Source organism: Clavelina lepadiformis, chromosome 4 (genome assembly GCF_947623445.1).
Source record: "Clavelina lepadiformis chromosome 4, kaClaLepa1.1, whole genome shotgun sequence".
In the NCBI taxonomy this organism is placed as follows: domain Eukaryota; kingdom Metazoa; phylum Chordata; class Ascidiacea; order Aplousobranchia; family Clavelinidae; genus Clavelina; species Clavelina lepadiformis.
Genome location: NC_135243.1, coordinates 21,990,296 through 22,002,619, shown reverse-complemented (window position 1 = coordinate 22,002,619; position 12,324 = coordinate 21,990,296). Strand labels below are relative to the sequence as shown.

General features: G+C 38.6%; 2 protein-coding genes across 2 annotated transcripts; one reads left to right on the top strand and one right to left on the bottom strand.

Annotated features, from left to right (window-relative positions):
• The first annotated feature begins 294 nt into the window (after window positions 1–294).
• LOC143451499 (uncharacterized) lies at window positions 295–4,896 on the top strand. Its single transcript, XM_076952108.1, has 13 exons — window positions 295–431; window positions 522–654; window positions 850–879; window positions 1,219–1,782; window positions 1,977–2,088; window positions 2,370–2,523; window positions 2,753–2,976; window positions 3,102–3,273; window positions 3,447–3,526; window positions 3,597–3,750; window positions 3,864–4,049; window positions 4,218–4,323; window positions 4,537–4,896. Exons 2-13 carry the CDS (start codon window positions 585–587, stop codon window positions 4,689–4,691), a joined length of 2,007 nt encoding a protein of 668 aa, XP_076808223.1. The 5' UTR covers window positions 295–431; window positions 522–584; the 3' UTR covers window positions 4,692–4,896.
• Window positions 4,897–4,909: 13 nt separating this feature from the next.
• Window positions 4,910–10,490, bottom strand: LOC143451500 (uncharacterized). The gene is made up of 12 exons (XM_076952109.1): window positions 10,298–10,490; window positions 8,673–8,702; window positions 7,962–8,510; window positions 7,764–7,875; window positions 7,432–7,570; window positions 7,092–7,267; window positions 6,710–6,884; window positions 6,362–6,426; window positions 6,088–6,256; window positions 5,802–5,915; window positions 5,353–5,470; window positions 4,910–5,252 (listed from the first exon to the last, which is right to left on the bottom strand). The coding sequence occupies exons 1-12, from the start codon at window positions 10,368–10,370 to the stop codon at window positions 5,074–5,076; spliced, it is 1,899 nt and encodes a 632-aa protein (XP_076808224.1). The 5' UTR covers window positions 10,371–10,490; the 3' UTR covers window positions 4,910–5,073.
• Between the last annotated feature and the right edge of the window lie 1,834 nt (window positions 10,491–12,324).

Genomic DNA, 12,324 nt, shown 5'->3' with positions numbered 1-12,324 from the left:
AGCCATAGATTCAATATTTCGAGTCACTGCAACATTGTCTTTAGAACGACCAAGTATACTCAGTTTCACATCAACAGAATGAGCCAGATAAAAATTAAATATTTTTATGTAATGTAGTTCAAAATTTTTCAGTTTTTTTTTCAGATTAGATTCCATAGCAGTATATATTATCGCGTGTGTGATGTCATTCGTTGAATGAATTATGACTCATTGAATGTTATTTCCGCTAAGCAGCTTGTTATCGGCGATTGTTTTCCTAAAACCTAACCACGACGCAGTTACCAATCGTTACCGTGCAACTAATAGGGTAATCAGTTATCGAAATGTTTTGGTAATATAGCAGATGACATAAGCCTATAGCTAGCATTTCTGCTGCAGCAAGTCAGGTTCGGTTTGTACAAATTGTATCCAATTTATCAGGAAAGATTTAGGTGATGGCTTTGTATTATTTCGTATGTAACCAGTCGAGCTAGAATACAGTATATTTATACAACTTAAGATAAATCGCTTTTGTGGTCCAGCTTTCTCGGACTGTTTGCCTAGCTGATCTTTTCGTCTGAAGAGCGTCACCTTGCTTTCGTAACATGGACATCACGTTGACCTCTGGCCTTCTATTTTTACTTTCATTCGCACAAGAGGGGACGTCCCATCCACGTAAGTATTGAAGTTTGTTTTAGTTACATTCTACATTCTTATTATTTTTGTGATAAGCGCTGGTCTAAACTGGTAGTTTGGGCGAGTCCTTGGTCTTTTATTAAAAGGTTTTGACCAGGCGATATTGAGGGCTATGTTGTGATATTCACTGAAATGTCAAATTGGACGTGATTTAAAAAAGCTATTTTGTTTCAGATCCTTATGCTGGAGACCTTGGTGCAAATGGTAGGTTAAAAGCAGCAATGTATTTATAACTGTCAATCAAGATAACTCGTATCACTGTAATAAAAAATAGCCACGTTACTTAAAGCAGCCGAAAGTAGAAGTTGTAATACAAGTGGTGGCATTTCATTTTTTTCCAGTTATTATGTTATGTCAATTAGTATTAAGTCAGGCAGTTAGTTATAGGCCTAACTAACGTAATAAGTAAAGTGTGCAAGTAATAAATTTAGCTCAACTTACCTTAACTAACACTTAGCTTACACTTACAGTAGCTATAATAGAATTAGTGTGCAAATTTCCTGCCCTATAGCTAGCATCAAAAAATCGCTTAATTATATTTAGAGTTTCGATTTCGCGGCAAGATCTACGCAGTTGTCCGGAGAGATCTCTATCAACCGGAAGCAGAATTTTTCTGTCGGCGTTGGGGAGGACGATTAGCGACGATGCCCGATCGGGAAACTCAGGAATTCTTCAACTTCGCTACAGGCATCGATTTCCACGACTTTGGTGGCTTCTGGTTAGGAGTGATGAAAGATGGAGTACAGGAGGCAACTCAAGGGCTCCTCAACGACAGTAGACTCTACACAAATTGTACAGAAAATCCGGAGGATTGTCTTTTCGACACCCCGGGACCGTTTTTTGATAATGATATTGTGAGTGAGACGTGTATTGGAGACGCGTCCTGCTCCGAAGAAAGATGGGTGGATGCGAATGGTAACAACGTCACCTACCTACCGTGGAAAAACGGGTTTCCCGAGCCTGGCGTTCAATGCGGTCTGTTCGTCATCAATGACTGTCAGCACTTTGACGGGTGCAATGAATCCGCACTCGTTGTTGAGAAGTGCTGGCAGTCATGGTGCTGGTCATGTCATGGTGGTGCATTTGGAGCGATTTGCGAAAAGGAGGGTGAGGCGCAGCTGTTTATTTTTTTGTAAAACTTACTGCGGGTTTTTCCTCGTCTACAGAATCATTAGTCCTCTTAAACGATTAAATTATTATTTGCAACATTTTAGTGAACATTTTTTATTGTATCCTATCTATATTCATGGAGCGACTTAGCAATCCATACACTGTATCGCACAACCTCGACTTGTTTTAAGAATGTCCGGCGGAAATGGAAGCTCCAGATCCCGCAGTTACTCAGGACGAAGAACCATGGGAGACATTTCTTAATCTTCAAGTTTATTGTGGTCCGAGATTTTATAGGGTTGTGTAAGTGCTAAACAATTTTATTTTTAAACTGTTTTAATTGGCTAATTTTATATAAATTTTAATTTAAGACTCTTACAAACCACTGAAGAAAAAAAACTAAGTGTATGATCTATTCATTATTACTTGACGTAATTAAACAAAGCATTTGTGATGATCGTGGCAATGCTTGTGTCTGTCTCCAACCTGCACAGTGCGCAGGTTTTTAAATTACATTGGAACTTCTACTGTAGCTATCATCTATCAACCAGATTTAACAGGTTTAATCCACGTTTATCACATAGCATCAACACGTGCGCAAAGGAATACGTCGACATTCAAAACATTCGTCTGGGCTCAACAGCAACATCTAACGACAGTTGTCCAGCGACAAATGGCAACGTTCTTCAAGCAGAACTGGGAACGGGAACATGCGGAGTCGTTGGCGATATGGTGACGGTGAGACAGAGAAGTAGCATTCATTTAACTGCTATTTGCTCTAGTTGGCGACGTTTGCATTTCTCACTGATCACAAGTGCGACTTATGCGACTACGAAGGAAAGTCGTGCATAGTGTGGCAAGCAACTTTATTGAGAATGTTCTAAATCAAATTTCGCAATGAAATATTACAATATTATTACCGGTTCCAACACCACAATATCTTAACCAGATGTTATTTTTGCCGTAGTTTCCGTTTTGCGGACGTTGCGGGCGCAAAAAACGTTTTCTGAATCCGATTCGCTTTCTTCGCTATAACTTCACGATTCATGCCGAGTTTGGGAGTGGGAGACATCCGCAAGATGGTGCTGTGATTCAACGTTATCAACCCATAACTCTGACGTCAGAATGTTTTACTCCTGTCGACATATACGCTCACCTACACCCGAGTGATAGAATCATTACCGAGTTCGGGTGCAGATTAACGCTGCTTCACTGTTTTATAAATAGTTGGATCATCTTAAATTAATAGGTTATTAGATAATGTCAACCATGACGTCTTAATTACGTCATGGCTGATATACCAATTTTATGTTCAGAGAACCCAACCGTGTGGACGCTGTTTCCGGAAATGGGGCCTTTGACATCAATATGGAAATTTTTAGCGACCGCAATTTTACCCAGCACTTTTCCGGTGATCCCCCCGAAGTTTTGGTACCTGAAACGGTGTATGTCGTCGCATCGGTGTCACGTGACGGTGTTGTGTTGCAGGTGATTGCAGAACGTTACTTGCAAGTCAATTTTTTTTCTTAGTCAACTTTTTTGACTTTTTATCTTTTCAAATATGCAACGTGCTTGGTTAAGAGCTAGCTTAACTAGCTAGCTAGTTAACTAACTAACTCACTAGCTGCGCAGTCACTCATCATTGTTGCAAATTTTGTTAGGCTGATGAATGCTGGGCGTCAGACTCTGACAGATTTATTAGAGACGACGGGGTTGTTCACTTTGATCTCATTTTAAGCGGGTGACGTATTTTGGTTTGTAGTTCGTCCTGTCTGTTATGTTAAGTTGTAACCTGCGTGTTGTTCGCTTAGGTGCCCAGTGAACGACACCGCCGTTTATGAGAACTCAGTTTCTTCGGAAGCCTCGTTTTCGTTCGAATCTTTTCTTTTTACTCAAAAACCGGAGTCGCTTGTTTACATCCATTGTCTGGTACGCGCACTTCCGACTGATCACGGAATTGACAACGTGAGTTCCTCATTATTTTTGTCGATTAATTTGTGACATTAAAAACATTTCATTTCCTTGTCAGTTTCTGAAACTTATATAAGTGGTTAACACTTGTTCTATGTCGTCATAAGGACTGCGATGGTGTCAGCGACAGAAGGAGGCGAAATGCGGAAGCAATCGCATCTAAGCAAATGACTATTCCATTTAAACTCGTCATGAACGCGAAGGAAGCAAAGCAGGCCCAACAGGTCGCCATCGATGACACTACCCACGATGACGTCGGACATGACGTAGTTAGGGGATCTTCCTGTGAAAAGGTGAACATTAAAATTGTCAAATTTCATTCTTCTGTAATCCAAGATCCCAAGAATTATATTCCTGTTTAGCGAGCACGTTTAGAGAATTAACAGTCCAACTATGGTATGAAAGTCACCTATTTTTACGCATAAGCCCACACCACGCACAAAGTAACACCATTTTCCTAGAACAACGGAGGCTGCACGCATGAGTGCTCAGCTGACGACAAACTCGGTGTCACGTGTCTTTGTCCACTTGAAATGGTATTGGGGAAAGACAAACGCACTTGTTCAGGTCAGACTATACGCCTTTGGAAATTGTTTGTATCTTGACTTAACTTACGACATCATATGTAAGAGAAGAAAAAATTCAAGTTACGAAGTACCCCATGTAGGTTCACTTAACGATGGTCTACTTTTGCACTTTTCTGTGGCAGATTTAGTCACAACTCACAGGCCATCATTTAACTAACCATTATATTTATTTTTCTTTTATACTCGATTTCAGAGTCCAGCAAGATCGATAATGAAAATTTTGAAGCGGATTCAGCGGAGGTACTTTTCTATTTTGCACTGGCCGCTTTTGCTCTTTCTTTGCTGCTCGCTTGCGCCAGCTACCGGGTATTCAAAGACAGGTTCTCGAAAAAGGTTGTTGTGTATTAAATGTCGCATTGAAGCAGCTGTGATTTAAATCCACTAAATCTTAAGTGCTTTTAATTGAAATTTGTACTCAGTACTGTGGTAACCAGTAGATTAACTTTATTTGCTTCGCTGTGTATGGATTTTTTTCTCCAACTAATTCTATTGCTCAATGTCGCTATACCCATTTACTAAACGTTTGCACTTATGCTTGCTTATACACTTTATTATCAAAATAAAAGTAATCATAAAAATCTCTCTTGTTTAATACGTTTGATCAGAACAAACCCGAGGACAAAGGCATCATTTCTATAATATAACAAGCTTCACTGCTAGCGACAGCGGGCGATTTAACACCAATAATTATAACACGCTAGCAGGCGTTGTGAGTCATTGATGATAATTTTTAAATGCTTTCTGAGGTTGACTTGGCCTGCTTTTTCACATTAGAGCGATATTTTGCCACGAAAGCAACGGATAGAGCAGTTAGACAGAATGACCCAACCAAAAAGAATTTGGTCATTATGCTTACGTCATCAGAAAAATCAAGATCTTCGTACATGACGTCATCAACTTTATACAGACCTGCAAAGGTTTTTAAACACTTGAGTGAATTAACAACGTTCCGCTTGAGTAAGTGGAAGTGATATGATATAATACGATATGACGGAAGTTACATGCGAACCTGGATTTTCAACTTCACACGTTTTCCCGTCGCTTCCGAGGGTCATCGAATCCGGACACAAACATTCTACTCCTCCATCTTCAGCAGAAGAGCATTGATGCGAACATCCGCCGTTATCCTTAGTTGGAGTAATAAAAGTTATTGGAAATATCTAAGTTATTAAGAAAAAGTACTGAAGTCTACTACCAATTAGTAGATTTGTTGCAAATCTATTTGCCAGGGAATATGGAATTGTCAGTATCTGACAGCAGAGAACTAGCTGACTTTAAGCGATAGGGAAGCAAAAGGACACTATTGGGCATCAGATGAATCTGTTAATTAATTATTTAAGAGGGTTATATTGATTAATTAATCAACCATGAGTGATGACAAAATCATATAATTCTCTGTTGTTCGGCAACAATTGCTTCACAATTTAAGTTTCAACCAATCAATCAATGAAAACTCACCTTGGAGCAAGAACCCGAATCAAGGAAGGCGATGGGACCGACACGAATCTTCATCAAAGACTGAGGATTTCTGATTGATCTCCGTCTAGTTGTGTTTCCTGTCGGAAGGCAGGACTGCAAACATGGAGATGGAAAAGTTAAAGTCTGGAAACCGAGGGATTAATTAATGATTTACCTTAAATACAGCTATACTTATTCATAAGTTATCAGTTAAGAGTTTTGTTAATTTATAACAATTTTTTGACTGTTAATGCTACTACTAACACATGCCAAGTGATACACTTACGGGATTATCATAGCAATCGTCAGATACCCTAGGGTCGCAAACTGTTAATGCACATTCAAGGAGAATTACATTTGGTACAGGCAAGGTCCAATGAAATGACGCAAACTTCATAGAGAATTTTGTGCCGTTATAGTTGCTTAAAATCGTCGTTTTTGGGTCAACCGGGCAGCTTAAAAAACAAACGTGTCAGAGATTGAAAGTTAATCAACTAGTTTGTTTTTCTTCTAGAATTTGATCCAGGATTGGGCAAGCGTTTAACATAGATTTTTCTTACCTGTCCTGAACCAGATAATACCAAAACTTTTGAAGTAAAAACGGACAGGCAATGCAAGTATGTACCTGGAAGTTTAAATACGTTTTGAAACAACGAGCCGGCAAAAACTATCTTAAGAATGTTTCGGTGTATGCGAAAAAGGCCGGGAAATGATCGGTTTTACTGTACAGTGCCAAATACAGAAGTCAGATACTGATAATGCACAATAACATGCCGTTTGTATAGTATATATGCAGTGTAAATAATAATTCACCATTCAACTACGGTACCGTATGCAATGCAAAAGTCTTGCAAAAAACAAAGTTACACCTATTTCTCAAAATAACATTAGATCTAAAGTGTAATTACCTGGACGACAAAACCATTTTCAGGCACCTCAAAGAGCTCGACACCAACGTATACGTCATCAGGGACAGTCACATTGAATGGTCCGTTCAATGGCTCTATGAAGTTGTCGTTTGGAAATAAAGACATGACAGCGTGGAAATGACCATCGTGTTCATCCAGCGTGAATGTGAGCGAACTAGGAAGACAGAAACAAATTTTGGGTTTATATTCCAACTTGCCGTTTTATCGGTATGAAGCTGTAGGCCTACTTGCAAAGGTAAACTGCACGGCTACTATGGTTCAGTTTGCAAAGACATATATTCTACAGCATAATTAATGTGCGTATTGTTCGGCTGCAGACACTTAACTCAAGCTATCTCAGTAATTGGTTCACTGCACATACTTTGCAAAGGAGTTAACAGCATCAGAACTCGAAAGAACAGAGTTGTTGTAAGTGCATTGGAACGTTAAATTAAGGCAGCTTGGTCTTGATATGTGAGCGTCCTCTACTTTTCTTCCAGTCGTACTTATTTGAGCGAGTAGTCGATATGTAAATTCCGTTTGTTCCAAATCAGAAACCTGCAAGACATGAAACTAAACAAACCAAAAAACGTCTAATTTTATTTCGCAATGAAACAGCTTTACAATTTCACAGTTAACTTTAAACTTTGCAATCGTTTCGTCTTAGAGTTCAATGGAAACCTTGTCACTGAATTTAATCAAAAGCATTCGCAAAACTTTACCGACAGATCTGCAACGCAAGAGCTGTTTTGAATAAGAGCAATAAGAGATCCGTTGTGGACAGGGGCGCAAATATTATCCGGTGGATCACCAAACTGGATGTCAATTAGATCCAAATATGTGCGAGCACAGTAGTTTAACCTGGGTAATAAATCGTAATAACTCTGTCAATTGTCAACTTTTACTGCAATTTCCGTGAAAGCTTGGTGTTGTTTTTTAGTTTTTTTTGCCGCTACTCCCCTAACTGTATCAAATAAAATGTTTCAAGCTTTGAAACCCACCTAACAAGGCTTACGTAGACCCGACACAATAAGCAATAGGCATACAGACTCACGTGGTTCTGACGAAAATATCACTACAAACTGTCTGAAGACCCAAAAATTCCTCCAAATTGACGTCAACTTCGGGGGATAAGAAGGGAGTTAGATCCATAACGTCTGGACATGCTGAAAAATTAATTTTGAGATTGTTAAGACGTAAATTGCATTGACGTGGCGCAATTTTAAATGATTTTCTACGAAAAAAATCTTACCGTCTTTCTCACAAATGAAACTATTGGAAGCTAAACATCGTGACGTCATCCAATACGACGTCACGCAGCCTACCGGGTCGTGACAATCCTCAAACACGTTCACGACGCAATCATCTGTGCTGGTATCATTGCTGGGCTCGCCCGATGCCCAATTGTTGTAGCTTGCCAGTGATGAACCATCGACAAAGAAACGACTCTCGTTCAAGCAACTGTCGTCATCAAAACAAGAGCCGGCAATTGCATCGGTTACTGGATGCGGTCCTTCCACGTTGCTTTGACAGAAGTCATCGTTGGTTGAGTTTTGGCAGTCAACATAGGCTTCAGTCAGATTTTCAAACGTTCCTAGCTCGCTCAGACCAATGTCACCAACTATCCCTATCCAGAAACGACGTCCTGTGACTGACGGTACGGCCCACCTCAGGAAATCGTCAACATCTTCGGACATAAGTTTGACCAATGATCCTCCGTATCTTACACAGTGTAGGTGAGACGCGACAAAATTGTCTTGGAAGTTACTGACGAGATAGATTTTATCATTGGTGAAGAACTCTGGAATACAATTTCGCATAAACTTTATAAAGGTTCGTTTTGCAACCATCGGTGATCGACCTGTTTTTTAATCGCAAAATCGACTGTTTCCAATTAAAATAACTTATTTGTCACTGAAAATACATTCGCTTCCTTGCCGTAAACGAAAATAACTTTCCTTACCCGTTCCACCAAGCTGACCTGTGGATGGATCTGAAAAAGCAAGAACAATTTTCCACTTATTAAGTTTATTTATCTGCTGTAAAACACCCATCATTTTTACACAATGATGTACGCAAAGCATGAGATAGATTTATGCGGGGACGGATGTAGGAAATCGATTTAGGGAGTAAATGTTAATATTGTCTTATAAAAGCGCTATATAGTGCGATAACAAAGCCGTAAGAATAGGTAAGTTGGGCTACAACCCATGGGCTTTTTGCTGATAATTTAGGTCGCACAAATATGTATATGTATATATCAATATATATACCGCAAGAATCCGGCGGCACACTGCTGTGCAACTGTAACGACAATTCTGTTTCAAACACGACATGTCATGGCAGCAGCTGTACATGGCGCCCGGGTCCAGTGAAATCCAACCAAGTGCGTAGATCCAAGCAGCTTACTTTGTTCGTTTTTGTTTTATTTATTTTAGTAAAGACCGTTTGTCCAAGGTATAAGGGAGTTGCGCATCGCCATAGCCCGTATAAGTAAATGTTTACTGACAAATAAACAATTGCAAGTTCATGCGCGAGTCAAATGTATCAGCTACATTGTCATCCTTTTGCATATTTCCTCATTGTTGTAAGGCAAGCTCAATGACGTGCTCATTAGTGAGAGAGATCAGCATCAGTAGGCTACAAAAGTTATTGCACCAGAATACCTCAACTTTAGGTCCTTTAAGTATCTTGAATGGGAAATTTTTTAATTCCAGGTTTCAAGACCCATCCTACATTGTAAGATTATTTTGTCGTGTATTATTGTCCTGGCCTAATGTCTTGCTTATTTCCATGGTTTTGTCGTAAACTCCGAAGCTGTTCAAACATCTATAGAACACTGTTTCCTGATCTTTTTGTAATCGAGTGTCACTTAAAGATTCCAGCGCGTAGCCTCATAAAGTTCTAAACACTCGTATTTAAGTTATGACACAAAATAAAAACTCATCCGTAATTTTTCACGCGAAGGGGACAGTGTACCTGGCGATATAGCCTACAGATTGTGTGGTGTCACGGGTTGGAAAACACTATTCGGGCGCTAATCGATCACAAAAAGCGATGTCAAAAATCAAAAAAAGATGGGCAATTGCTTCGGGGAAAGACAAAGTAAGATCACCAAGACCAAGATGTTGAGAAATGAGGATTTCTGACACAAACCAAACATCGTTAGGCTACCTTAAAACTTCCTACAAACGTTTAGCCGGCAACAATTTCGTGTATACTGTATAGGATTATTTATTTTTGATTAGGAATCTTCGTGTGAAACTGTTTTGAAGCGTCATTCGGGAATAGGCCTACTGCACAATAAGTTAGAAGGCAATCAGCCAACAAACATTTCAGAAATTATTCTGTTGTTTGTGGCATAAAAGCTCTGCTTTTTAACTGTGGTAGTTTGTTTTAAACCTACACGCCAAATGCACAAACGTGCTGTATTTTTTACGGTTGTCGTTCAGTTCGACCAACGTTCGATCAAACCCCAGAGCAATTCAACCCACAGATATTGAATGGGGATCAACCTGGATTGAACCGACCGGGAAACATATTGTACAATCCGCCCCTGCCTTCGAACAAAACGCTTCATTTACTTACGTGGTAACAGCTGTGCTTTTGGCAGAAATGTTAAACAGACCAGAACAGTAGCGATCACATTGAAAGTTGTCATATTCTTTATAAAGCCTCCAACTTGCGGGAGACTGAACGCGGAATGTTTAAGACAGTGCGTATTTATTCTCTGTCTAACACTAACCTATATACACCTGTAGTAAACAGTCGTCAAAATGAATGCGCCCAATGCAAATCGAAAAACAATGTATCGGAAGTCTTACCGGAGGTCTTTTGCGTTGATTCATACGTAATAGGTTGTTTACGCCCAGAATGGAATATGTTGGATGCTATATTATTAGCTGCCACTATTTCAACGGGAAAAATTTGTGCGTTAGAAGCTATTTTTGACAGGTTCTTGTTAACATAACTTAAATGTTATAACATAGTAATCTAAATTTACATTTACTATAACATAGTAACTTAAACTAAATTTATTTGTAATCCAAATGTAACTCCAATAAAACCCTAAATACTTAAAGTCAACTTTTTGCATACCCATTCTCCTAATCTAACCGCCGATCTTAAACAACAGGCTGCGTGACCTACATGCGGGGAAATAGTCACTTCGCATATTAATTATAGATAGCGTATAGAGTAGACCATTGGCATGTCAACAGAGTCCTAGTTAAATAAGGCGTGACTCTTAGTTGAATGAAATAAATCTCATTTGTCATAAATAGGGCGATTATTTTTTGACTTGTCAAAAAAAGTCAAAAATTTGTCAAATTTATAGCGTTAGGTCAAAAATTGTCAAAATTTTTTACACAGTCAAAATTGTTTACAAACTGCATTGTCGTGGTGTCGTCGAGGTTGCACTGTCAGTGAACTCTTCATTTTACACATTGTAGCCTACTTTATACTGTTGTAAATGGCCCATTGTCTACGTATTGTGAATCATAAACCATTAAGTTAAATAATTAGGTTGATATGGTGTGATGCTCAACACACCTCAAAACGTGTAAAATTTTTGGTAGGTCCTAAGTCATTTTGCGGCAGCTGTAGGTTAGGTGCAGCTCTTGCTTTAGATACTTCATGTATCTTTAGTTTAGTGTGTTGAACAGTTTTTGTTGTGTCTTAGCTGCAGTTTTTTGGTAGTGATTTGTAATTAGCTCATTTCCCTTCTCAGAATAGGCTAGGTCTGTGTTCAGATTTTTGCCTTTCTGTTAGACTTATGCACATACTTTCGTTTTAGTTAGATTAGCTATATTTGGCTCCAACGTTGCCACTTATTTTGTATTCTGTCCTATTTCTATGTGTGTCTACTTCCTTACTTTGTTTTTCAGCTTAACTATTTAGTCAGCAACTTTATTCGAGAATAACCAGGGTCTTATTTTTTCTTAAAAAGCTGCTAAATTTTCATAGCTGTTTGTGATTTTTCGAAATGCCGAAAACATCAAATACGCGCGACAACAAAACTTGGATTTACATGCCAGAGTTTCCAAAAGAGTTTTGCAGGAACCCGAATGGCGAACTGTTTTGCGTCCTGTCCGTCCGTTTTGCGTTTTGAGTTCTTCATACGTCAAAATTTGTCAAAAAAAAGTTTTTTAATGTCAAAATTTTCAATTTTTAGGTCAAAAATTTTCGTTTTTTAGGTCAAAAAATAATCGCCCTAGTTATAAAGCTTATTATGACAAAACAGTCGCCATTTTATCGTCATACTTGAGATTCCTACAGCAGTACATTGTAGAATGTAAAGTATAGTAAAATATTTGCCATAAAATAACATTTTATAAATTCAAAACCGTAGGTACACATTGTCTAGTTGTTTCACCACTCAAAAAAGCCTGAAAAAGATAGCAAATAATGAAAATTTAAACAAAAACTTATTCAAAATGCCTCCATCAAATCTTCAACTTCCTTTAGTAGTTTAGTCTAAACTAAAAGCATTTGCAACAGTTTTGTCAACAATGCAAAAAGTTGTGTACAAGCGATATGTCAAAAAATCAGCTCTAACATAACTCAATATTAAATAATATAATATTCGTTCAACTATGAATACTAAACGTGAAACA

Bases quoted from the DNA above. Each gene is read 5' to 3' on its own strand.
- LOC143451499 (XM_076952108.1), top strand. From the start codon at position 585: ATGGACATCACGTTGACCTCTGGCCTTCTATTTTTACTTTCATTCGCA. The intron at 3,274-3,446 runs GTGATTGCAGAA...AAATTTTGTTAG, and splicing joins GTGACGGTGTTGTGTTGCAG to GCTGATGAATGCTGGGCGTC. The intron at 3,527-3,596 runs GTGACGTATTTT...TTGTTCGCTTAG, and splicing joins TTTGATCTCATTTTAAGCGG to GTGCCCAGTGAACGACACCG.
- LOC143451500 (XM_076952109.1), bottom strand. From the start codon at position 10,370: ATGACAACTTTCAATGTGATCGCTACTGTTCTGGTCTGTTTAACATTT. The intron at 8,703-10,297 runs GTAAGTAAATGA...TTGCTTTTTCAG, and splicing joins AAAAGCACAGCTGTTACCAC to ATCCATCCACAGGTCAGCTT. The intron at 5,253-5,352 runs GTTCGCATGTAA...AAACCTTTGCAG, and splicing joins GTGTGAAGTTGAAAATCCAG to GTCTGTATAAAGTTGATGAC.